General features: G+C 46.8%; 1 protein-coding gene and 1 pseudogene across 1 annotated transcript; one reads left to right on the top strand and one right to left on the bottom strand.

Annotated features, from left to right (window-relative positions):
* Positions 1 to 671: 671 nt before the first annotated feature.
* Positions 672 to 6,629, bottom strand: LOC136528525 (uncharacterized). Its single transcript, XM_066521502.1, has 8 exons — positions 6,238 to 6,629; positions 5,987 to 6,096; positions 4,080 to 4,136; positions 3,696 to 3,995; positions 2,587 to 2,834; positions 2,195 to 2,501; positions 1,833 to 2,106; positions 672 to 1,368 (listed from the first exon to the last, which is right to left on the bottom strand). The coding sequence occupies exons 1-8, from the start codon at positions 6,586 to 6,588 to the stop codon at positions 1,114 to 1,116; spliced, it is 1,902 nt and encodes a 633-aa protein (XP_066377599.1). The 5' UTR covers positions 6,589 to 6,629; the 3' UTR covers positions 672 to 1,113.
* An 894-nt stretch (positions 6,630 to 7,523) lies between these two features.
* On the top strand, positions 7,524 to 9,863 carry LOC136526009 (uncharacterized; annotated as a pseudogene).
* Positions 9,864 to 25,923: the final 16,060 nt, after the last annotated feature.

Genomic DNA, 25,923 nt, shown 5'->3' on the forward strand with positions numbered 1-25,923 from the left:
CAAGAGTAAAGAATCCGCATTATTTTGAAAAAGCAAACCATCTGCAGCAACGATATCATTGACAAGTTCTGGCGTTTTCCATTATCTTGGATTATTTCGATGCTTCATTAATCTGCACTACTTTTTTTCCCCTGAAATGAATCATGGTGACTCCGAGATCGAGTGGGCCTGGCAGCTTTAGTTAACTACCCAAAAATCAGTTGGCGTGAGGAGGCGGGCCCGGGTACGGCAAGCCCAGCGCACATCTGGAGTTTGCTTCTATGTGGGAAGACCAGCTCAGCCATATTGGAGAGCCTTTCCAAATCCCACCCTCTAAATCATTATTGAATAGTTATTTATATAAAAAATATTTTCTATATCTTTGTGCTCTTTAATAGTTTTTCCATATTTAATACGCACTCTAGAGAGTCATTCTCGTCTTCTATTTTTGGCTAGCAAAAAATGCAGAATAAAAAATGACTGTTTGAATGACCATTTAGAAAAACTGTTAGAGGGAAATTTTTTACCAAAATCTATATTCCTAGCATTTAGGATGATATAGAGACAGATGCTCTTAGTTAACTTAGTTAAGTGAATCAGCCTCTTTAGAAATCCTAGTATTTGTGGTCAGCGAACACACTTGTGCTCACATGTCACAACTGGCTGTGCCTGTACATGTACCAACACCAGGATGTAAAATTAATTTTCCAGGAAGCCACCATGATACAACAGACTACAAGTCTGACTACGAGAATGCTGCTCCTCGTATACTCCGACAGATTTTATTATGTAGCGATTAGGTCGCGCCAGAGCTTTATATAGAAATGTAAACCGCCAAAATTCCATCTCCGTACGGGATACTAGATGGCTTGCACTGTAGAACATCTCCGAAATCTAGGTGCATGTCCGGGTGTTTCGTTTCACAACAATTCCTGATCGTACTGCTTCACTATTCTTGCAACGACATGATAGATAGCGCATAACTTACAACTAAGATTCTTACACACTTGCATCACTGAAAAAAATAGCATGCGATGCTCGACACATTATAGCACAAAGATGAACCCCTATACAGGAGAAAAGACTAACCACCCAAACATTTTGTAATGTCCACGTCTTGCTTGCATCCTGGGTTCACGAGGAGCAGGACAGCATGCAGACTCCAGGTCTGTATGCCCAGGCTGGTGGCAACCGCGCATACTTCTCCATTCCCGGCTGCTCATCATAAGGATTCTGCATTACTTTAAGCAGCCGGCGAACCTCCTCATAATCACCTTGCTCAGCTGTGTCGATAGCAGACTGGCACAGATAGTTGCGGAGAATATACTTTGGATTAACAGAGTTCATCGCGGCTTTTCTTTCTTCATCAGGAATGCCACTCTCCACCAGCTTTCACACAGAATGAATAACACCGTTAGACCGGAGGTTAAGATATTAAATGTAGCAATATAAAAGTCTGGTAACAATGGTAGAGCATAATAAACCTTGATGGATCTTGGACAGTGCAGATGACAATTCACAATGTATAGAAATCAGGAAATATGACTATTTGATGAATTTTAGAGCATAGTCACATAAATTCAGAGGGAATGCAGGTAAATTTTCAAAGCACAAGGGCAGCAAGCCTGCAACAAAGAGTGGGAATTTCTGCCCAAACCACAACATGTCACTCAGTTTCCAAATGATCATTCCAACTTCACAAAAAATGGCAAAGATTTTTTTTAAAAAAAAAAGAACCAAACGACAACAGAAATATCAACAGTAGCCAAAACAGTGCGCTATCACAACATCAAACCATCCCTTTTATGATAGAAGTGCATATGGAGGAAACAATTACAGAATAGGTGACCCACCTCTTCAATGTAAGTCTGTACCCAACTGATCCATGCTTCCTTCCTTTCTTTCCCAATATCTAGGAGAGCAGCCTTCAGTGGAACAAGCAGCTCATTCTCCGGAATACCAGGATCCGCTTTGACATTCGAAAGAAGACGGAAAAAGTTGGTATAGTCAACCTTATCAACTGCCAAGTTGTTAAGCAGCTTACTAATTAGCTGCTTATTATACTTGGTTAAGCCCAGCTTTTTGGTCATGATAGATTGATACTCATCCATGAACTTTGTCCCATACCTGCAACAAACAAAAAATCAAAATGTTCACACAAATAAGTTATTGTCGTCTACTGCCAATAATTGTTCAGAATGGAGGAAGAGCTCACCTCTCCATCACATAATTTGCCTCGTCTTTGCTGATAAGCTCAGCAGATGACAGTGGTCCAGCAAACTGAGCAATATTCCACAAGCCAACACCAGGTTGATTTGCAAAACAATACCTCTTCCCAGGAAGATCAGTGGTATTTGGAGTATAGCTAGGATCAAAGGCATCGAGAAAGCCAAATGGTCCATAATCAATAGTTAGGCCCAGCACACTCATGTTGTCAGTGTTAAGTACACCATGGGTGAAGCCAACACCTTGCCATCTAACTATCAAGTAAGCAGTCCTCTCTGCAACCTCAACTGCCCAGGCTGTTACAAATGGATTGCAGGTGAGGAAAGGTTAGTTCTCCGAGGATTTTGAAAGAAAAATAAAATGTGGTATAAAGATATTTGCCTGCATATTTGTTTGATGTGAGATCTATTGTTGGAGAATCTCCTATAGCTGCCTCGAATGACAAACCTTCACTCTTTTTCATATTTTCAAGATGCGGAAAGTGTTGACGTATCACGTAGTCTGCCAAACGACGAACAATTTCAATGTCCTCTTTGCCCCTCGAAGCATGTATCTGATACGAACCAAAACGTAAAAAAGATGGTGCAACACGACAAACGATTGCACCTGGTTCTTCCTTTGCATTGCCACTGCATATATAAGACAAATGATTAACACTAGAAGCATATCAATAGGTACAGTGTATTTACTGAAAACCTTCAGAAACATGATCCTTAAAATAAAATCTATTTTTAACTGCTGCCAGTCAGTGTTATAAATTGCAGGTAGTAGTGTTATAGATTGCAGGTAGTGGTAATGTAACAAAGGTTCTCTAAGCATAGCATACCCTGGTGACATAGTAAGAGCAAAACTCATCCATGTTTGCAGTATTTTTTTTTTAAGAAAAAGAAAAGCCTTAACAGGAAAGTGGCCCTATACAGCATACACAGGTGATATGTGAGTACATGAGACTTGACGTCATTCGCAGAAATAAATAACATGAAATAACCCAATCCACACTCTACAATCTGCAGCTTGTGTTCAAGAATAATTTAGGGCAGTTTCATGCTTTATAATCATGTCTAGGTCAATAAGAATAACAAAAAAAAAGGCACATTAAAACAAAAGCAAAAGACCAACATACTACATTGCCACCTGTGCACAAATCAAATAATATAAAAGGACTTATGAAGCAAGCTGTCATTCAGTGAAATAAAACCACTATGCCTGAAGCACAAATAAACAAATAAGTTCTTAACAGTGATGTTCCACCAACCGCTATTACTTTGAGTATATATCTGGCTCAAACAGCCTTGATTCAAATATTTTGTATGCTACAGATAACACTGCCATCATTACCATGCTCAGCTTATAAAAAGCTAGATCATATACAGCCTTTTTCTACCTTTCCCCCCTTTTGTTGAAAATTTATCTTATAGAAGTGGAACACAGCGATGAAACATAACATGGCTTAACAGTGTACATTGGAAAATTAAGATATCATGACATACTCATAGAACATATCTCGGACAACTGATTTTCCAGTTTCAACTAGACAAAGAGCACGAGTTGTAGGAATGCCTAGACCGTGCATGGCTTCGCTGCATAAGAATTCACGGATACTGCTGCGTAGGACAGCAAGACCATCAGCAAATCTGCTGTATGGAGTCTTTCCACAACCTTTGAGCTGTAACTCCCACCTCTCACCTCGAGAGTTGACAACCTCTCCAAGAGTTATCGCTCTTCCATCCCCCAACTGACCAGCCCATACACCAAACTGATGTCCTCCATAGCACTGGGCGTAGGGCAAACTGCAGGTTGTTATCCATCAGAATGTTGATTATTTGGCTGTCTGGAACCAAATAGTAAGGATATTAAGTGATGGTACAACAAACCTTCCCACTAGTGGAGTTGCTCCTGAGAAAAACTGAGGAAAATCAGGTCTTTCAAACCTGAAAATACACAAGATAGCACATAAACAATTATGAATTTCTGTTCAACAATATCAGCAAGGATACCAAAAAAAACTGAGAATTGGATGAGTAGGCAAGGTAGGGGAAAAACACAATTCTATGCAGAAAGAAAATGATAACTGGAAGGGGGGCACAAGTTAGAACTCAACCTATGCAATAAGGACAAATTTCTAACTTCAGTAGCTCCTGACTTGTTCAAGTCCATATATTAATCGCAAAGAGATCAAACCAACGACGTGAGTAGCAAACAAGAGGAAATCAAAGGATAGGTCATCTCGATAACAGGAGGAAGAAACCTTTTATCTATGTTCTGTTTCTTCATTTTTCGAAATACAGTGCTTTAACTGACAAGTGGGAAACCACCCATGGGACCCAAGTGGAAGACCAGATGATGTGTACAAGTTCCAAGAGTCTTAATGGTGAGCGCAAGAAAGAAAATATAGAAATTGAAGAAACAGAACAGAGATAAAAGGAAGGCTTCATCGTCAGGTTGATCTCACCCGCGGCAACAGGTGTGAGAAAATTCAGCAAAGATATTCTAATGTTGTTATCCAAATATTTTGTGAACTTGCAACAGATAAGTTGCTAAGTGTGACCAGCTGCCACCTAGCACCTAGATCCCCAAGGCAGCCAAATGTCCTCAAGGAGGCAAGGACAGGACTATTGTATGTAACAATTCTAAATTTCCTTTTTCATGTAATGGCATGTTAGAAGTAGTTGTTTGGATTACCTTGGAGCGCGTAGGCACTATGTTGGACTACCTAGGCACATCGATGACCCCCATAATCAAGGCAGCAGGACACCACTTATTGCCCTGATGCCACTAAGGGCTAAGTGCCATCTTTCAAACATGCTCATCACAGACCTTAAGAGTAATAAGTCAGCTAACGCTTATTTTCTCGAATGAAATCTGTTGGTTGGAATATTTTGTTAAAATAAAAATAAAGATCATGGAGATGTGACTAGCTGTTAGACTACCATGTGGGCCTATTGCCATATGGAACGACCATGTCATAAAAAGTTTCAGCATTATAGCAGCTCTTTTAGTGACTGAAGTGGCCAAGAACAAAACATGTCTGCCAAAATAAGACAATGAACCATTTCATATGCTAAAAGGTCTAAGTGTCTTGCCACACTTTTTGTTTCTCAAAAAATGGTTATTCCGTAACACACCTGCTGTTGTCAACTCCTTAGTTATGATTGATGCACTTCCAACTTCCGATGAATTCAAAGTATCTTAGATATTTTTGCAATTTCTTTTCATACCCATACATCTCACCTATTCATTAGTATGAACTCAACTGGTTAGCTTTCAACAAAGAGACGTGCTTAGCTTTATTGCTCTCACAAAGGCCAAAGTATAAGACTACAGTTTGTAAACAAAAATGTGAGCACAATTTAACAAAATCCACATCCAAATAGTACCACTATTTCATTCTTGGATGGGAGGTTTTTGAAGCTGCGAAGAGCATGCAGACACCAATCAGTACTCACTCGAGGATCAGTGGCTACAGGTGATATCTGAAGAGTTAAAATGTCAGACAATTTGGTGTGTTAAATTAGCCAGGACTCTACCACAGTGGCACACAGGAAGGACACAACTGAGGAAGTTCGCTGCAAAGGATACAATTGGGGTGTAAATTCAAGTGGTTTTAGTAGTGTCAACACTAAGCAGCTTTGTTTCAGTGCATCCCAGAAACGTGTGATAAAGATGTCCCTGCTTCTAAAATCGCCATTCCTTAGATTTATTGCAACTTGGCGAAGGATGCCCACTTGTAGAAAAGCAGCTAGAAATGGGAATCGTAAGAATCAAGGATTTCAGGCCTCACTCTTTGTGATCCAGATCGAGTAGATCGGCCACGGAGTCAGACCACGCCACCAGCTTGGGGTTATCCACTTTGACCGAGGGACACACCTTGGAGTAACAGGCGTGCAGGACCTGCAACAGCACGGCAGGCAGGTGAGCTAGCTGCTAGCCAAACAAAACACGAGGAAGGAAGGAGGCAGCTAATCGAGCGCGCTTGAATGAAGCCAGCAGCGAGCGGAAGGGAAGGGAAGAGGAGGAGGAGGCAGGCCGGACCTCCCGCGGGATGGCGTCGGATCGCGGGTCGCCGGGCAGCTCGCGGACGAAGGAATGGTCCCAGGGCAGCTCCTCCAGGGCGAGCTGCCGCGGGGCGGCGGCGCCCTCTCCTCCCACGCCGACGGGGGGCGCCTCCGCGGCGGCGTGTGGCCCGGGGGCGGCGGCGGCGGCTGAGGCCATGCCGCGGGGCAGCGGGCGGCGGCGCGCGCCTCGGTGAAGAAGCGGCGGCGGAAGGCGGAGGGCGCGAGGGGCCGGGGACAGGGCCGCGGAGGGGAGAGGGGAGAGGAGCGGGAGCAGCCTGTGCGGCCTGGTGCTGGTGAGGAGGCGGGCGGTGGGGAACCGGGGCGGCATGGCCACGCGTGCCACGGCGTATTTGGCTTACGGGGCGGAGGGCGGGTGTGCCCCGTGCTCTGACATATGCCATTACGAAACGTGGGCTCGGCTCTTTTATCATTTCGTAAAAGGGATTCGTTGATTTGTTATTATCAAATTAGATACACTAGTTAATGTTATTTCTGTATTTTGTTGTCAATTTTTTTTTATTCTGGCGACCTTTTTCCTTTCCGGTTTTGCCCCTGAGCCTTCAACAACCGTATCCAATCTATTCCATCCCCCGTTCGTTCGGTCACGAACACACCGACGCCGCCAGGGCTGATGCATACTCGCCCAGAGCCCCCTGCCGCCGCCCCGACGCGTCCGCACCAGCCCACCTCCTCGGCTGTCTCCTCGTAGCCAGCCAGGGGTCCCGGCACCTTTGGTCTCCCCGTAGCCAGCCAGGGGTCCCGGCACCTTTGGCCACGCCCGTGCTGCTCCAAGTGCTGGATGGACAACTACCGGCCAGATCTCATCCTAGGGTACGCATTCTTGCTCACGAATGCTCTACTACTTAGCTTCTTTTTGACCAGTGCTTCCATATGATAGTTTCTGAGTTGTGAACTTGATAGTTTCTGACCAATGCCTTTTCATTTATTAAGTTTACGTTCATGTGCTGTTTTTCAATGATAAAATGGCACCTAGGCTATGGTCATGTACATAGAACTTTGAACCATTCTAGTGGTAATTAAGAAGTAAAATAAGAATAATTCTTAGTCCTCTAATTTATGGTGGTAATCTAACTTTGGAGATCTCCTAACTGTACCGCTTTTGTTTCCTGTACTAGGCTCGATGGAGAGCCTGAACTTAGCTTAGCAGCGGTAGAACCTCCTGCACAGCAGCTGCGGACACCTCTTGTTGATTAGGATACGCTATGCATTGAAGAAAGTCGAGATGAAGAGGGAAGAATAGAGATGGTGGATGATGAGGTGATGTATGCATTGTTGGGACTAAGGCTTGAGGATGAGGAGGCTGATAAGGCAAGGGAGGCAGCTAGAAAAGTTTGCGGTGAACAGAACGACGATACTTGGGAAGTTGATACAACTAGGGCAGCCATTGATGTTGATGACTATTTACCAGGGGAGAGGACTGTGGTGTATGATCCAAATCGGCCTAGAATGGATCTTGGCACAGTGTATCCTAACATGAAGGAGTTTAGATTGGCTGTGAGATAATTTACTATAAATAAAGAGTTTGAACTACACATTGTCAAAATAGACCCAACTAGATACAGTGCCGAATTCATTATGACACTGTTTGGAAAGGTAGGCAAATTGCTTTGAGAGAATTGTATGGCAATTGGGAAGAAAGCTTTCAGCTGCTATTCAATTGGAGGGCAGAGGTACTGAAGAAATCTCCAGGCAGTGTTATTGAGATTGGCATTAAGAAGGTAGACAACATGTTCTATTTCCATAGATTTTTCTGTGCACTACAACCTTGCATTGAAGTTTTCTTAGAAGGATGTAGGTCATACCTTAGCATAGACTCTACTGCACTTAATGGTAGATGGAATGATCATTTAGTTGCTGCTTGTGATATAGATGGTTACAACTGGATGTACCCGGTTGCTTTCGGCTTCATTGATGGCGAGACAACAGATAACTAGACTTGGTTTATGACTCATTTGCATAAGGCCATAGGAGATCTTCCTGTTTGAGCTATCTCGTCAGATGCATGCAAAGGTCTGGAAAATGCAGTTCAGAAAGTGTTTCCTAAGGCTGAACATAGGGAGTGCTTTAGACATCTAATAAACAACTTTATTAAGAGGTGTGGTGGTGATGTATTCTCTAAGATGTATCCTGCAGCTATAGCTTATAGACAAGAAGTTTGTGGTTACTTTTTCAATTCAATTGTTGAAGCTGCTCCTGATGTGTTGGTTTGGCTGGAGGCTCACCATTATAAGCTATGGATGAGATCTGCCTTCAATCCTGACATTAAATGTGATTATATCACTAATAACCTTGCTGAAGTGTTTAACAATTGGACCAAGGACTGGAAAGACCTTCCTGTTGTGGAGCTCGCAGACAAACTTAGAGAGATGATAATGGTGTTGTGGGCAAAAAGGAGAAGAATATCAGAAAGGCTTCATGGGAAGATCCTCCCAGCAGTCATACATCAGTTGAAGGCAAGAACAAGAGGACTTGGGCACTTGACTGTTGTAGATGGAGGTAGTTCTATAGTAAAGATTTGGGACACCACAAACACTAATAGTAGACATGTTGTGAAGTCACATCTTCATGAGTGCACCTGTCTTGAGTGGCAGCATACTGGTAAGCCTTGCCAGCATGCTTTGGCTTTGATAACAAGTGTACAGTCGCTAATGTAAGAATGGAGGACTTTGTGCACGAGTATTACTCGGTTGAGAGGTTCCAGGCAGCCTATAAGAGACTTATAGAGCCATTGCCTGATAGGTCACAGTGGCTAGATATTGATTTGCCGTTTGTGCTTAAGGCACCCCTTGACAAGAAGGCAGCTGGTAGGTACAGAAAACTCAGGATGAAAAGCTTCCGTGAAGGTAGTGGAAGCAAGGGAAAGAAGGCAGCCAAGGAAGCAGCAAATGAGGCAGATAAACAAGCTGCGAATGAGGCACAAAACGGCAAGAAAACGAAGATTAGAGGTAAAAGGAAGTGCAAGATATGTGGAGAATTGGGCCATGGTGAAACAAGCTACAAATGCCATCTTAATGGGACTAAGAAAAGGCAAGACCTACTACATTCACTTGATGTCCTTAATTGTTGTGCTCATTAACTTGAACATTTGTCTCTAAACTTACAGGCCAAGGAAGCCAAGGAAAAATACAACAAAGTATGGTGACAATGCAAAGATCCCAACAAAGAGAGCAAAGAAGGGAGGGGACAGTGTTGCCGAACCAACATTGCAAGAAATGGCACCACCAGCCCCAAATCCTTCCAATGACCAAGAAATGGCACCACCAGCCCCAAATGCTTCCAATGCCCAAGTCTTGGCACCAGCATCCCTAAATGTACTCTCTAGGCCCACAAGGCTCACAAGAGAGCAGATCCTACAAAACAGCCCCATTAGGGTGACAAGAGGGTATACAACAGATTAATTCTCAATGTTTTTATACTTGTACACGAGCAAAAAATGACTCATAGTGGTACTTTTATTGTAGCCGACTCCACACACTGCTAGGTGAAGGTGTGGATCCCATGATTGCTGCCTCACCAGACAAGACAGTCCAAAAGAGGAGCCTAGCAAAAAAACTGAAGCCAAGGAAACTGAAAACCAATTAGATGGTGTGACTTAGATGGTGTGAACCTTTTATGGACCTATGTTATTGTATCTGGACCTATGCTATTGTATCTGGACCTATGTTATTGTAACTTAGATGGTGTGAACCTGTGGGGTGTATGACCCCGGATACCCACGGCAGACCACATGGGCTGCGCCCCTAGGGGTGGCCCAGCCCACAAGAAGAAGCCTTGCGGGGCACAACTCTGTTCGGCGCCTTCCGCAAGACATCAGGAAGATATCCTGAAGATACTACGAGATCTGTTAGGATATGTATCATCCAAGATTCCTGTAATCAGTTATTACTTTTCGGTTATCTCTCAGATCTAACCGACTTGTACCCCTGCCTCCCGGACTATATAAGGCGGGCAGGGACCCCCTTTAAAATCACGGCATATCATACGATAGCTAATATAAACCAACAGACCATAGGAGTAGGGTATTACGTCATACTGACGGCCTGAACCTGTCTAACTCGTGTGTCTCTATTGCCTTCTTGTTCTTGATCTCGCGCTTCTCTGTCGATCAATCTACCTTCGTGGGGTACCCCTCGGAGGACTGCCGACGATATTCTGTCGACAGTTGGCGCGCCGGTAGGGGTGTGCGTGCTACTTCCTTGTCGAACAAGATGGCTTTTTCTGCGAGCTCTTCGTCCCTTCCACAGCCCGGCCAGATCTTCACGGTCGGATCCATCTCGTGGGTCATCAACGTTGACAGAGTCGGATAGAGTCGGAGAGCTCCTCGAGCGGGGGCAGATCGGTTCTGTGCCAGCCACCCCCGCACCTGCAACTGCAGATCTGATCTCGGAGCCGATTCCGAGGTCTCCTTCGGCAACGACTCGCCGTCCACTTCCTCGCTACCAGAGGAGGCTGATCAACAACGACAATCTAATCGAATCCATCGATCGGGTCGGACTGAAGCTCACCGATTGTCTCTCCGTCGTTGAATCGGCACTGGACACTCTGGTTCAGTGCCGACCACCCTCCGATCCAGATCTATTAGAGGCTACTCGGGAACTATAGGGGCTATGGCCCTACCCTTCGGGTTCTCCAACGCCGCCACCGCTTACCAACATGCCCTAAGGGGCAAACTCGCCGACCAGGTCGCCATCCAGCTTCCGCCAGCCGTCAACACGCTACACTTAGGCTGGAGCCCCGGGGCGCACCTCCAGATCATCCTGGAAGAAACTCCGAGCTCTGAGTCTCAAGGCTCTATGGAGACCCTCGCCGAAACCTTCTTCGATCAATTTCTTCTTTCACCCTTCTGGGGTGGCGCGATCTTCAACATCAGCATCGACATCCCTCCTCAGAACGGCAAAACTGAGGAGGAGCGTGTTGCTCGGGAGAACCAGAACATCAACCGCGCGCAGCGGCGAGAAAATGAGGTAGCCATCGCGAGGGCCGAGGCTGCTCGGAATAATCGGCTCGATTCTCAAGGAAGACCGCTCCCACTCCACCGCGACCTCGACGAAGAATTTCTCCGTGTCAACGGCCACGACGTCTTCAAGACTCTAAGCGCCAATTTGGCGGTAGCCGCCAACGAGCTCGCTCGTTTCCCTCAAACGCCCGAGCTCGCCAAGATTGTTGCCATGCTTAAAGCAGCTCACTGTTAGGTCAATGAGATCCACGAAGATCAGAGACCTTCGTGCTCTACGAGCATGATTCACCGATCAGCTGCGCCGAGATCCAATCACCGCACCTGTAAAACCCAAAAAAATCCACACACCAAAAATCACAACTACAAAATTTTTGTTGTTAATCCCCATGCAATGTTGAGTGACAACTATAGGAGCCAACCCTAGGTTTTTCATTAGTTGTAACCCAACTAGACAATTTCATGAGCATAGCATGTCATTTGTTAATTATGTTCATTTAAACCCTAACAAATAAAATGTTGCATACATTGTCAACTCAAATTATGATTTGGATTTCCAACTGCTTTACAACTCCTTTAAAGTAATAAACCACAAAGTAATCATTAATCAAACCAAAGAATAAATGCTTAAAATGAAAACCATTTCTATTTTTGTATAACAAAATTACCACTATTTTTGTTACACCAAATAGCTAAATAAAGTTCCTAATATATATAAAAGAGTGTTGTGGGCCTCACATCTAAAAATCCAATGAAGAAGGTACACTAGATTTGAATTCAAACTCCAAATCAAATTTGAATTCAAATAAAGAAGAAGAAAAATAAAAAAAGAAAAGAAAAGAAGAAAGCCTCGCAGCCGGCTCGGCCCGCTAAGCAGCTTAGCATCGCACGCAGGCCAGCCCAACCCGTGCGACCGAACGACCAGCCCAGCAAGCCGGCCCAGCATGCCGCTCACGCCCGCGCGCCCTTCTGCCCCACCTGCTACCGCTGCCAACCGGACCCCACGCGTCAGCCACTCCTGGCACAGTGCCTTCTTCCTCCCCACACTGGCTTCTCCTCCTGACCGAGTCCCGACCAAAGCGGCAGGCACAGGCCCAGGGTCACGCAAATTGCCTGGCCATGTTCCCTTGGCGCCGTGCCCACGCAACCCCTACGCCAACTACCCCGCGCCCGTGAATCGTCCAATGCGCTCGACGCATCGCCTGCCGTCCGCCTCGTCCGCCATTGGTGAGCTCAGAGCTTGGGGCTATAAAACGATGCCTAGAGCGCCCTAGGGATTCCTTAGCCCATCGCCGTCGTTCAGTGGCCCAACTGCCCGCATCACTCCGAGAGAAGAGGGCCGAGAGGGAAATTCGGAAGAGGGAGGCGAGCAGGGAGCTCAGTGACGTCGATCACCGGAGCTCGGAGCGCCGCCCCGAGCGCCTACCCCGACGACACGGCTACCACCACCAGGCAGTGCCTCGCCACCGCATCACCACCGAACGCCGCCAAGCACCACTCGGTGAGTTCCTTTGCTGAGACCACCTCCTAGCCCATGGACACCATCGCAGTGCACACGCTCACCGCGCTCGCAACGCCGCCGTCATGGCGTGGCCACCGCATGCGCATCCGGCTGCCTCGCTGGACTAGGAAGTAGCCGTAGAGCACCGCCATGACGCCTGGAGGATAGCTGCGTAGACCAAGACACCGTTAGGCGGTCACAGCGCCTTGGCCACGAGCACCGGACCTCGGGCGGAGCTCCACCATGCACCACCACCACGTGCGGACTCAACCGCGCCCTATGGTCATCGTCGATGCTACATCATGCCTCCCGCTAACCGTCTGGAAGAAAAACGGGGCACCAGGACCCCCGGAACTGCCCCTAGATGCCCCACCGGCGAGCACCACCACGCCGAGCCACCGACCACCATGGCCAAAGCCCTAGGAAGCCTTGGCCGCCATCTTGACCCCACCATTGTACTCGCCGAGGCCTAGCAATGCTTTTTCCCACCTCAATTGAACGCTAGCACCGCTGTGGGAGCTCGCCGATGAGCTCACCACCGGCGGGAGCACGCCGGGGAAGGAAGTAGGGGAATTCCCCTCGTCGGCCATACACACATGCACCCGATGCACGTAGACCATTGAAAGGTCCTTGTTTGGTTTTGGTAATTGAGTGACAACTTAGGTGGACTAATTGTGTTTATGTGAGATACACAGGTGATTAGTCCACAGGTACATGTGTGTGAGCAACATATGCCATGGAGGTGAAAATGGCTTGGAGATGTTGCAAAGCTCACACATGTGATGATGAAGGAGCTTATTGCACATGAGACATGACATTGAGTCATGTGATCAAGGTGGAGAAGATCAAGATAAGACTTGGCTTGATGGACCGGTTGCAAGCGTGAAGGGCAAGTCAAAGGCTTTGGAGTGATGGACCGCGTGGCAGTGAAGCTTGAGCAAGACTTGGCACCGATGGACGATGGCAACGGTGAAGAGCAAGTGAAGTCAAGATCGATGAGCCAATATGATCACATGATGATATGAAGTGGATCATATCATTGTTGATCGTGTTGGTGCATGTGTTGCATCGATGTTGGAGGAGATGGAATGGAATGCACAAGGCAAAGGTATAACCTAGGGCATTTCTTTTCATCGGTCATAGGTGTGTGGAGAAGTTTATGACCGGGTTTAGGATAGATGGCCATACTATCAAGAGGAGCAAACTTGTTTGCATATTGGTCATCTAAGTGCCACTCGAGTGATCTAACTTTGCATCGTCGCTAGGATTGAGTGGCGTGTCAAGTTGAGTGGCTAACCCTTTGGGAAATGATTGTGAAAAGCTAACACACATACACATGGTGGTGTACACTTGGTGGTGTTGGCATATTTACAAAGGAGATGAAGTTGGAGTTGATGTGGATCAACTTGGTGAAGAAAGGGAGTGAGTCGCACTGGTCAGAGAGTGACCGGACGCGTCCGGTATGGTGACCAGACACGTCTGGTATTAACCAGTGAACTCAGCGACCGGACACGTCCGGTCGCCACACCGGACGTGTCCGATGTGAATCTGCATGGTCGGCGTTCTGTGAACGGTCGACCGGACACTAGCAGCGTCCGATCAAGGGTGATCGGACGCATCCGGTCAGACCTAGGTGCTAACTGGACTTGACCGGGCGCAGTGCCTCAGCGTCCGGTCATGTCTGCTTCTGCGTCTGGTGTGAGCGTCGGGTCAGACATGTTAGAGAGCCATTGTGGCAATGGCTAGTTTGAATGGGACACGTGGCGATCAGGCGCTACCGGACGCATCCGGTGCTGCGTCCGGTGCAGCGTCCGGTCAGCTCGAAAAACGCCCAGTGAAGGGGTAACGGCTAGTTTAGCCCATGGGGCTATAAATAGAAGTGGCCCTCGGCCATGGCTGGCGCTGAGCACCTTGGGGGGCTTTGTGTCCATGCTTGAGAGTGCTTAGGAGCCCTCCATCTCACATATATTTGATAGCGATCATCCGATTGTGTGAGTGAGCGATTCTAGTGCGATTGCATCGTGAGGTTGCATCGAGTGGCACTAGGTGATCGAGTTGCAAGCCAATGGTGCTTGTTACTCTTGGAGGTTGTCACCTCCTAGACGGCTTGGTGGTGGTCTCCATTGAAGCCCGCAAGAAGTTTGTGCGGCGCTCCGGAGAAGAGCTTGTGAGGGGCATTGTGCTCGCCCCGTGGGAGTCATGAAGAGCAACTTTAGTAAAGCGTGTCATTGAGCTACCCTCACTCAAGGGGTAGGTTCTTGTGAAGCCCGACGTGCGGGCTTAGCGGGTGATGCTAATTAGCCACCGAACCACCAAGTGAGCGGTTGACACAACGGGGACTAGCGTGTTGGCAAACACGTAAACCTTGGGAGAAAAATCATCGTGTCAACATTGTTCTTCCCGTTGGTTTGCATCCCCGTTACACAAGCTTGCAATTACTTTCATATATATTGAGCTTGTGTTGTTGCTTTTGTAATTAGTTAGCTTGTGTAGCTTGCTAGTTATCTTCTTGCTTGTGTAGCATAGAAGTAGCTCCCTTGCGTGGCTAATTTGGTTTGTGTAACCTTGTTAGTCACATTACTTAGTTTGTGTAGCTAAGTAATTGCGCTCTCTAATTTGGCATTGGTTGCCTTGTTATTGAGCATTGCTAGTGAGCTTAGTTGGCTTTGTGCTTTTGCTTACTAGCATGTGTAGGAGCTCCCTTGTTGCTTAAAGTACTAGTGACATAGGTTTATGTGACCTTGCTCCTAGAATTGGTTAGGTGAGCTCTAGCTAGCCCGGCACCTTTGTTGATTAATTAGTATCTTTGGAAGGTGCTAGTGAACATAGATAGAGGGGTGTAGTCTTGGCTAGACCGATCGTCTTAATTTCGCACTTGTTTTGGTTAGCCGACGTGATTAATTTTAGAAAAGACTATTCACCCCCTCCTCTAGTCGCCATCTCGACCCTTCAACCATGCCAGGGGAGAGAGAGATGGACTCGGTCCACCGAAGACCCAGCCTATGGTCCATGGACCGTGAACACAAGTCCACCGTGAGCCACGCGGTGTGGGCCAATCTATGGACCGAAGCCCAGTGGAGGCCCTTGGCTACGACGTGGTAGCACCACAGCATGCCACATGGTGGGCCAAAGCCTAGCCCATATCCAGGCCCAACCGGCCTAGTTTGGACCCGGCCTGTGTTGACCGTTGACTAGTCAACGTTGACCGATTGACCAGACCCACATGTCAGTGACACAGAGACTCTGGACCCACTTGTCAGTAGGTGACGTCATGCTGATGTCATAACAACGTCACGCGGGTCCCACCTGTCAGTAACAAACACAGCCGAGGTGACGTCATGATGATGTCACGGTGACATCAGCTGCTGACGACAGCAGCTCTGGCCCCACCTATCAGTGACTATGACTCGTTGACCGTTGACTCGTCCATTGACTTGACGTTGACTTTGACCGGACCCACATGTCAGCGACCCAAGAGCCCCCGGTCCCACCTGTCGAAACTGATGACGTTGATGACGTCATGCTAACGTCAAGATGACGTCAGCGGGACCCCACCTATCAGCTCGGAACCGAGATGATGACGCCATGCTGATGTCATGCTGGCGTCAGCATGCCACGTGGACCAGTCATAGTGTGACATGTGTCAGCCCAGGATTAATTCAGCCTTTTCCATTTTTAGAAATGGATTTAAACTTCGAAAATTCATAACTAATTCGTACGAACTCAGAAAAATACAAGACTAGGACCAAAATTCATCTAAAATCAAGCTCTACGCAATGAACCCATGTTTGAGTGCATTTGACTCTTTTGAATCTTCATTGCTTTTTGTGCTATTCTATAGACGTCGCTAACGCAACTATAATACGTTTGTTTGCTGACTCAGAGGAGAACCAAATAGATGAGGACCGAGAGTACCGTGAGGAGTACGGAGATGACTACACTGAAGGTGCAACATCCCACCCAATCTCGTAGAACCTATTACGCATGGCTAATATAGAATTGCTATTGCTTTACTTCATCGTTATATTCACACTATGAAAGGACCTGCATGGTAGTATGCTTACTTGATGGCCTTTACCTTGACGCAACCTTACCCCTGCTTACCTTGCTAGTAGGCTAGACACACGCTTGCTGCTATATTTCATTGCTTATTACTTCTACTACGCTTGGACTACATTGATGCGTGGTGGAAACTGGTGTTATCTAGACTATGGGGAGAGTGCTATGTGTGTGACTTGGGTGCGTGAAGGGTGAGGGTTGTGTCGACCAAGTTGGAGTATACAACAAGCCTAGGGCAAGTCTTGCCGCGGGGTGCTACTTGGGCACCCCTGGAAATGGATACCTATGGTGGGTAAATGGTATATGAGGTGGTCCTGGGTGTGAACCTGTGATGGGAGGAGCCCAGGGTGGAGGTGCTGTGGTGGCACGGTAAATGAAAACCCTGATGAAGACATTCTGGCTTGGTCATCCCTAAGGACTTACTAGTACTTAGATTGACCATGAAGCCTTACGTACCACTCGCCCTATATGGTGCGGGACGGCCGGACTACTTGGTAGGACATTGCCACTACTGCTAGGTTGATAGCGGACAGTGTAAGGAGGTACGGGGCGTGGAGGATTTCCCCCATACCCTTCTGAGACTTCATGGAGACCTTGTGGACCCGGCTCATGACTCACAGTTTTAGCTGCCCAGACTAGACTTGGGGTGTACCAGGGCTGAATGGTAGAGTGGCAATATCCTAGGCTAGCAAGCGGCTGGAATCAACCCAGTTGAGGATGGTCAGCGAAGAAGGCAGATCTTGTGGTTATGTAAAACCTCTGCAGAGTGTTTGGTTGATCGATCGATACATATGCCGACTTGTCGGCTATGGACCTTTCCTAGGTTTCGCTTAAACTAGATAGCGAGATGAGTCCTTCTCTTCTTCCCCCGTGAGAGAGTGTCGGTCGTGGCCAGGGGCTACGGGCCATGAGACAGTGCCGAGAGGGAGTTGGCCTGTTGACTGAGCGATGGTATGGTGATGATATGGAGATGGTGGTATATCGATCCCAAGATTGAAACCTGGCTCTGGACGGGAATAGGGTGGAACGTGTGTGGGAATGGGGTTAAAAACTTGACTACACTATTATATACTTGATATGCTAATACATAGGAAACCCCAGCCTTATAGGTTTCTTTTGATTATATCCAACTTGCATCCAATTTCCATAAAGAGGGTGGGAGTGGCTAGTACAAATCGTACTGATAAATTTTGGCACACAAGTTCTGCTGAGGAATATAGCTCTGAGGAGTTTGACGGTTGAGGGGTTCATTCCTACGCTCGAGTTTGGCGATCTTATCTTCAAGCTATTCTGAATGAATGCTACTTTTGATTCTGCCAATGCGGTGATGTAATAATTTATGTAATTCCGCACTATTTGTACTCTGATATTACGTTGTATGGATGTGATATTCGACTAGAGTTTGAGTAATATGATCTACACCGGTCTTATTACACTTCGACTCTGTGGATTTTCCTTCATGGAAATCAGGTCGTTTCAGTTGGTATCAGAGCCATACTTGACCATAGGACGAAACCCTTAGAAATAGACGATAGAATAGGATGTGAACATCCCTTCTTTCGGTTATATACCGACCCTGCATTTACTGTTATGCAAGGCTTATCTATTATTGACATGCTAACACATGTTTCCTTAAAAACATGTAGATGGCAACGAACATCGAATGGCCGCCTCTAGGACCGCTACCTCTGGACCACGCCAGGCTTACCTTTGACCTATGTGAGCTTGGGGGTTTTGCACAGACCCTCTGCTGAGTTCTCATCACGTTAGGAGTCCCTGACGAGCTTGTCAAGGTCACCTGCACTGGGAAGTCAGATTAGGAAGGAGGAATCGAAGGACCGGTTGTCACCTCAGTCGAGTTCCCAGCTAGCACTACCTTACCTTCTGTCCTAGCTTTCACCGAGTTGACTATAGAGGACATAGTTGAGGAGGGACTACGAGCTGTCTCACACAAGGCACTTCGTAGAGTGATGAGGGACCACTACGAGCACCTGAAGGCGACAGAGTTCTGTCTACTTCCCTAGGCCCTCAGCCTTACCCCTAGTGAGCAGAGTTTCACAGCCGGCAGAGTTATCTTTGCCGAGGAGGATAGATGCCTTCACGTCTCGGCTATCCACCTACTAGAGCAGGATAGGTACGTGACCTAGCTTGAGCAGAGGAGACGTCAGGACTAGGCCCTTCTGTGGGAGTACCAGGAGCAAGACTCGTAGGGAGCACAAGAGCGAGCTGGTCTGCTTGAGATAGTTGCCAAGCTACAGGATGAGCTCAACCGTCATGAAGAAGTCCATAGAGCCGAGGTCGCTGACTTACAGGACAAAGCCACCGACCTAGGCAACTGGAACTGCTATCTCGACAGCAAGGTCTTGGAGTTACAGAGAGAGTTGGACGACAAGAAGGCCGAGTTCAACCGCAGAGGAGACAGAGAGAGGTCCAAAGGGATTGATATGCTAAAAATCCAATCTAAGAACAAGACCATGACTTAGGAGCTAGAGGAGTTCAGGAAGAAGGCCATTCGCAACTAGGGTCACCTAATCGAGGCACTCAGGTAGAATGAGTACCTACAGGACAAGTGTTAGAGGACTTGGCAGGCTTGGCAGAAGTCTGACAAGAAGCGCCTCAGGGAGATGAAGGGTATGTGGGATCAGCTACCCAAGGAGATTCGCAGCAAGACGAAGCCTAGGATAGAGGAGTTTGAGTTAGTCCCGACTCACCTCAACCTAGATGCCTGCCCTACCCTACCTGGAGCCAAGCCTACTGAGGAGCTTGCCGAGGCCTTGAAGTACGTGTCCCGACTTCATAAGTCTGACGAGGAGATCAAGATCGAGAATAGTCGTATTCCAGCTGCAGTGTACGAGCTAGAGTAGATGACCCTGCATGGTCATAAGTCATGTCAGTGGCTTCCATAAGTTGTACCCCATGATGTACCCCTTATGAGATGAAATATGAGACACTATATGTAGTACGATTCTCGCGAGTCTCCAAGTGTAGCTACTGGAGATGATGCCATGTAATAAAACCCATGTAATGAATGTTTTGGATCTTATTGCATTTTATGGATCTTATTGCTTCTTTGTAATGAATGTTGGATAGTATAAATGTTTTTCTATAAATCGTCAAAAATCATGTAATCATACCGAATTATAAGCACTTATGGCACAAACACTAAAATTCCTATGATCCGTGTTGCAGATGCCAAACCGCCGATCTGATCGCCTAATGAACCGTGGGCGTGCGCCCACCCCCGAACCTGTCGAGCCAAACGGGGGGCGTGGTGGCAACAACCGTGGCCATGGCCGTGGCCATAGATGTGGAGGGATACCCTTCAACCTGGAGAATACCCCACCGCCTGAGGAGAACATTCCGCCACCCCCACCATCGAACCTGGTAGAGGTGATGGCACAACAGACCCAACTTCTTGCAGCTCTTATTAATGGAGCAAACCGTCGCCAGGGAGGTCAGCAGAATGACTTCCAAAGGAAGCTGGAAGGATTTCTAAAGCTAAGGCCACCTACCTATGATGGCACCGACCCTGACCCGCTTGTGGCCGATGACTGGCTCAAGGAGATGGAGAAGAAGCTTGACCTCACTACTTTCACCGACGATGAGTGTGTTGGAGCTGCCACACAACAGCCCACAGGTGCAGCACACGCCTGGTGGGACAGTTTCAGTGATTCCCATGAGGACCCTGCCAACATCTTGTGGGATGAGTTCGTCGAAGCATTCACTGAGTATCACATTCCCAAGGGTATCATGGAGGCCAAAGCCGAGGAGTTCCGCAACATCAAGATGGGTAAGGACAGGGTGACTGAGTACCCTACTCATTTCACCAACCTTCAATGCTATGCACCTTCCTATGTTATGAACTCTGAGAAGGAAAAGCTATACTATTACCACAAGGGACTTAACCCGCACATCAAGATGAAGTTTGGCGGTATTGAGAGTAGCACGCTGCGTGCTTTGGTGGATCACTGCATTCAGATCGAGAAGGACCATGCTGAAGCTGGAAAGGAGTACAGGGAGAGGAAGCGTAAGCCTAAGGAGTCTTTCTGTGGCCATGATCACAAGAGGTTCCGCAGAGATGCACCATCTAGGGAACGCTCTCGCTACAACAGGGATGACAACCCTAGATCGAGTAGGGGTAGTGGAGGCTACACCACCAAATACTCCTGCCCTGCTTAGTATCGTTACACCCGGGACCGTTATGCTTAGGACCGCAACACTCAGGACCGTTTCAACCATCCCCGCTCAGCGAATGAATGCTCAGCATAGAACTACCCTGCACCAAGCACTAGAAACTGGAAGGCACCCGCGCCAACCCTTACATGCGGTACGCCTTTCACTTGCTTTGCTTGTGGCCAACCGAGTCACAAAGCCACTGAGTGCCCTTAGAACTCAGCCGCTTAGAAGTCTCAGTTCAAGGGATCTGCTACTCGTGGACGTCTCAACCATCTGGACGCTGAGGAAGAATAGGCTGCCCCTGACGTTATGTACGGTATGTTTTTAGTTAATGGCAATACTGCATCAGTTCTATTTGACTCTAGAGCAACTTGTTCTTACATATCATCCAAGTTTGCACTAAAGCATGACCTACCTGTAACCCCACGATGAAAGCCTATCATCACCAGCTCACCTTTAGGAGACCTAAAATGCACACACATCTGTAAGGGAGTGAGTCTTACCATTGAAGGTCTTGTCTTTGAAGCCGACCTAACCCTGTTACCTTCCACAAGCCTAGACATCATCTTAGGTATGGATTGGCTAACCATTCACCGAGGTATCATATCATGTTCACCTAGATACGTCCAAGTGACCCACCCATCGGGCCAAGTTATTAGATGTGAACCTCAGTCCGAAAAGTCCACTTCTATCCTGTGTGCCCTTAAAGCCAGTTCAGAATCACAAAAAGAGGAGAAGATAGTTCATGATGTGCCTATGGTCAGAGACTATTCTGATGTATTCCCTGAAGAATTACTGGGTATGCCACCAGACCGTGACGTAGAGTTCATCATTGATCTTTTGCCGGGAACATGACCCATTGCTAAGAGACCCTATCGCATGTCAGTTGACAAGCTAGCTGAGCTCAAGAAACAGCTTGATGAGCTCATCTCGAAGGGGTATATCAGACCCAGTGCTTCACCCTGGGGATCCCCTGTTCTGTTTATTAAGAAGAAGGATGGCTCGATGAGAATGTGCATTGATTACCGGAACTTGAACGCAGTCACCATCAAGAACAAGTACCCTCTGCCAAGAATTGATGATCTGCTTGACTAGCTCAGAGGTGCCAAGTATTTCTCCAAGATTGATCTTAGATCTGGCTATCATCAAATGAAGATTCAGGAGAGTGACATCCTGAAGACAGCTTTTGTGACTAGGTATGGGCAATTTGAGTTCACTATGGTGTCTTTTGGACTCATGAATGCTCCCGCCTACTTCATGAACATGATGAATAAGGTTTTCATGAATGATCTGGATAAGTTCATGGTAGTATTCATTGATGACATCCTTATTTATTCACCCACCGCCGAAGAACATGAACATCATCTAAGAACTTTGCTTGAGAAATTAGCACAACATCAGCTCTACGCAAAGTTTAGCAAATGTGAATTTTGGCTACAGGAGGTTGCCTTCCTAGGCCATGTACTATCAGCTGAAGGTGTCGCAGTTGACCCAGCCCAGATTGAAGCTATGAAAGAGTGGGATCAACCTCGTAATGTGACAGAAGTCAGAAGTTTCTTGGGATTGGCTGGATATTACCATTGGTTCATCGAGAACTTCTCCAAGATAGCCCATCCAATAACCAACCTTCTAAAGAAGACTAAGGAGTTTGAATGGACGCCCAAGTGCGAACAAAGCTTCCAGGAATTGAAATAGAAGCTTACCACAACTCCTGTACTAGCATTGCCTGACATCAGCAAAGATTTCATGGTCTATTGTGATGCATCCCATCAAGGACTTGGTTATGTATTGATGCAAGGTGGAAGAGTGATAGCATATGCTTCATGATAGTTGAAAGAACACAAGAACCGTTATCCAACTCATGATCTGGAGTTAGTAGCAGTTGTGCATGCTTTGAAGATCTGGAGGCACTACTTGATAGGTAACAAGTGTGATATCTATACCGATCACAAGAGCTTGAAGTACTTTTTCACTCAGGAAGATCTAAATATGAGGCAACACCGATGGCTAGAGTTGATCAAGGACTATGACCTAGAAATTCACTATCATCCGGGAAAAGTTAATGTAGTTGCAGATGCTCTCAGTCGCAAGAGTTACTGTCACACTTTGATCACTGAATCCATACCACCTGAACTCAAGGAAGAAATTGAAGATTTCCAACTTGAGATACTGCCGCATGACTTGTTGAATGAACTCCGCATATAGTATGATCTCATAGATTGCATTTTTCAAGCTCAAAAAAATTGTGAAGAGATCGAATATCTCCGTGGTCTGATGAAACTAGGCTACAAGACCAACCACCATGAAGATGAACAAGGAATCATCTGGTTCAAGGACAGAATCTGTGTTCCTTCTGATCTAGCACTACGAGAGGAAATTCTGTTAGAAGCTCATGATTCCAAGTACTGTATTCACCCTAGAGGTTCAAAGATGTATCAAGACCTGAAGAAACACTTTTGGTGGAAAGGCATGAAGACAGACATTGCAGGACATGTGGCACGATGTGACACCTGTAATAGAGTCAAGGCTGAACATCAAAGGCCTGTAGGATTGTTAAAGCCTCTTGACATTCCCGAGTGGAAATGGGAGAGCATATCCATGGATTTCATAGTTGGATTGCCCCATTCATAGAAAGGCAATGATTCCATCTAGGTGATTGTTGATCGTTTGACCAAGATTGCTCACTTTGTACCAGTTAAGACCAAGTCCGATGCCGAAAAATTAGCAGATCTATATATGGAGCATATTCTCAGACTGCATGGAGCTCCCTCTAGTATTGTATCTGATCATGGTCCTCAGTTTGTGTCCCGATTCTAGGAAGCTATGCACAAGTCCATTGGGACCAAACTTGATTTCAGTACCACTTATCACCCATAGACAGATGGATAGACTGAATGAGTAAATCAGATCTTAGAAGACATGCTTCGCGCTAGTGTACTAAATTATGGCTCTGATTGGGAGAAATGCCTACCCTATGCAGAGTTCTCTTACAACAACAGCTACCAAGCCAGCATCAAGATGTCACTGTTTGAAGCTCTGTATGGTAGACCTTGTAAGACACCTTTGATGTGGTCTCAATCAGGGGAAAGATCGTTCTTTGACTCTGCTAAGATTCAAGATGCCAAAGAAAGAGTTGCTCAAGTAAAGGAGAATTTGAGAATTGCCCAAAGTCGATACAAGAGCTATGTTGACAAAAGAAGAAGAGAACTTGAGTTCAATGTGGGAGACTTCGTCTATCTCAAGGTATCCCCGCTACGTGGAACTATCAGATTCCATGTGAAAGGAAAGCTCGCCCCTAGATTTGTCGGGCCATATAAGATCCACAAGAGGATTGGAAAACTCGCTTACAAACTCAAGCTACCTGAGGAATTAGCGGGTATACATCCCGTATTCCATGTCTCACAGCTACGCAAGTGTTTGAGAGTGCCTGATGAAGTAATTCCAACTGATACACTTGACATTCAAGATACTCTTGAGTATAAAGAACATTCTATCCGAATTCTGGGTAGAGATACCAAAGAGACCCGAAGCAAAACAATTCCTATGTGCAAGATCCAATGGAGCAATCACAGTGAGAGAGAAGCAACATGGGAGAAAGAGTCTAACCTCTGGCTATGATACCCTTACCTCTTCAAAGAGTACATTATGCTTTAATCTCAGGGACGAGATTCTGTTAAGGGGGCAGGACTGTAACAACCCAAAAAAATCCACACACCAAAAATCACAACTATAAAATTTTTGTTGTTAATCCCCATGCAATGTTGAGTGACAACTGTAGGAGCCAACCCTAGGTTTTTCATTAGTTGTAACCCAACTAGACAATTTCATGAGCATAGCATGTCATTTGTTAATTATGTTTATTTAAACCCTAACAAATAAAATGTTGCATACATTGTCAACTCAAATTGTGATTTGGATTTCCAAGTGCTTTACAACTCCTTTAAAGTAATAAACCACAAAGTAATCATTAATCAAACCAAAGAATAAATGCTTAAAATGAAAACCATTTCTATTTTTGTATAACAAAACTACCACTATTTTTGTTACACAAAATAGCTAAATAAAGTTCCTAATATATATAAAAGAGTGTTGTGGGCCTCACATCTAAAAATCCAATGAAGAAGGTACACCAGATTTGAATTCAAACTCCAAATCAAATTTGAATTCAAATAAAGAAGAAGAAAAATAAAACAGAAAAAAGAAAAGAAAAGAAGAAAGCCTCGCAGCCAGCTCGGCCTGCTCGGCCCGCTAAGTAGCTCAGCATCGCGCATAGGCCAGCCCAACCCACGCGACCGAACGACCGGCCTAGCAAGTTGGCCCAGCACGCCGCTCACGCCCACGCGCCCTTCTGCCCCACCTGCTGCCGCTACCAACCAGACCCCACACGTCAGCCACTCCTGACACAGTGCCTTCTTCCTCCCCACACCGGCTTCTCCTCTCGAAGAGGGAGGCGAGCAGGGAGCTCAGTGACGTCGATCACCAGAGCTCGGAGCGCCGCCCCAAGCGCCTACCCCAATGACGCGGCTACCACCACCAGGCAGCGCCTCGCCACCGCATCACCACCAAACACCGCCAAGCACCACTCGGTGAGTTCCTTTGCTGAGACCACCTCCTAGCCCATGGACGCCATCGCAGTGCACATGCTCGCCGCGCTCGCAACGCCACTGTTATGGCACGGCCACTGCATGCGCATCCGGCCGCCTCGCTGGACTAGGAAGTAGCCGTAGAGCACTGCCGTGACGCCTAGAGGATAGCTACGTAGACTAAGACACCATTAGCCGGTCACAGCGCCTTGGCCACGAGCACCGAACCTCGGGCGGAGCTCCGCCATGCACCACCACCGCGTGCGGACTCCATCGCGCCCTATGGTCATCGTCGACGCTACATCATGCCTCCCGCTAACCATCTAGAAGAAAAACGGGGCACCTGGACCCCTGGAACTGCCCCTAGAT

Source organism: Miscanthus floridulus, chromosome 19 (assembly GCF_019320115.1).
Source record: "Miscanthus floridulus cultivar M001 chromosome 19, ASM1932011v1, whole genome shotgun sequence".
NCBI lineage: Eukaryota > Viridiplantae > Streptophyta > Magnoliopsida > Poales > Poaceae > Miscanthus > Miscanthus floridulus.

Bases quoted from the DNA above. Each gene is read 5' to 3' on its own strand.
- LOC136528525 (XM_066521502.1), bottom strand. From the start codon at position 6,588: ATGCCGCCCCGGTTCCCCACCGCCCGCCTCCTCACCAGCACCAGGCCG. The intron at 2,835-3,695 runs GTATGTCATGAT...TTATATATGCAG, and splicing joins GTCCGAGATATGTTCTATGA to TGGCAATGCAAAGGAAGAAC. The intron at 1,369-1,832 runs GTGGGTCACCTA...TCTGTGTGAAAG, and splicing joins TACAGACTTACATTGAAGAG to CTGGTGGAGAGTGGCATTCC.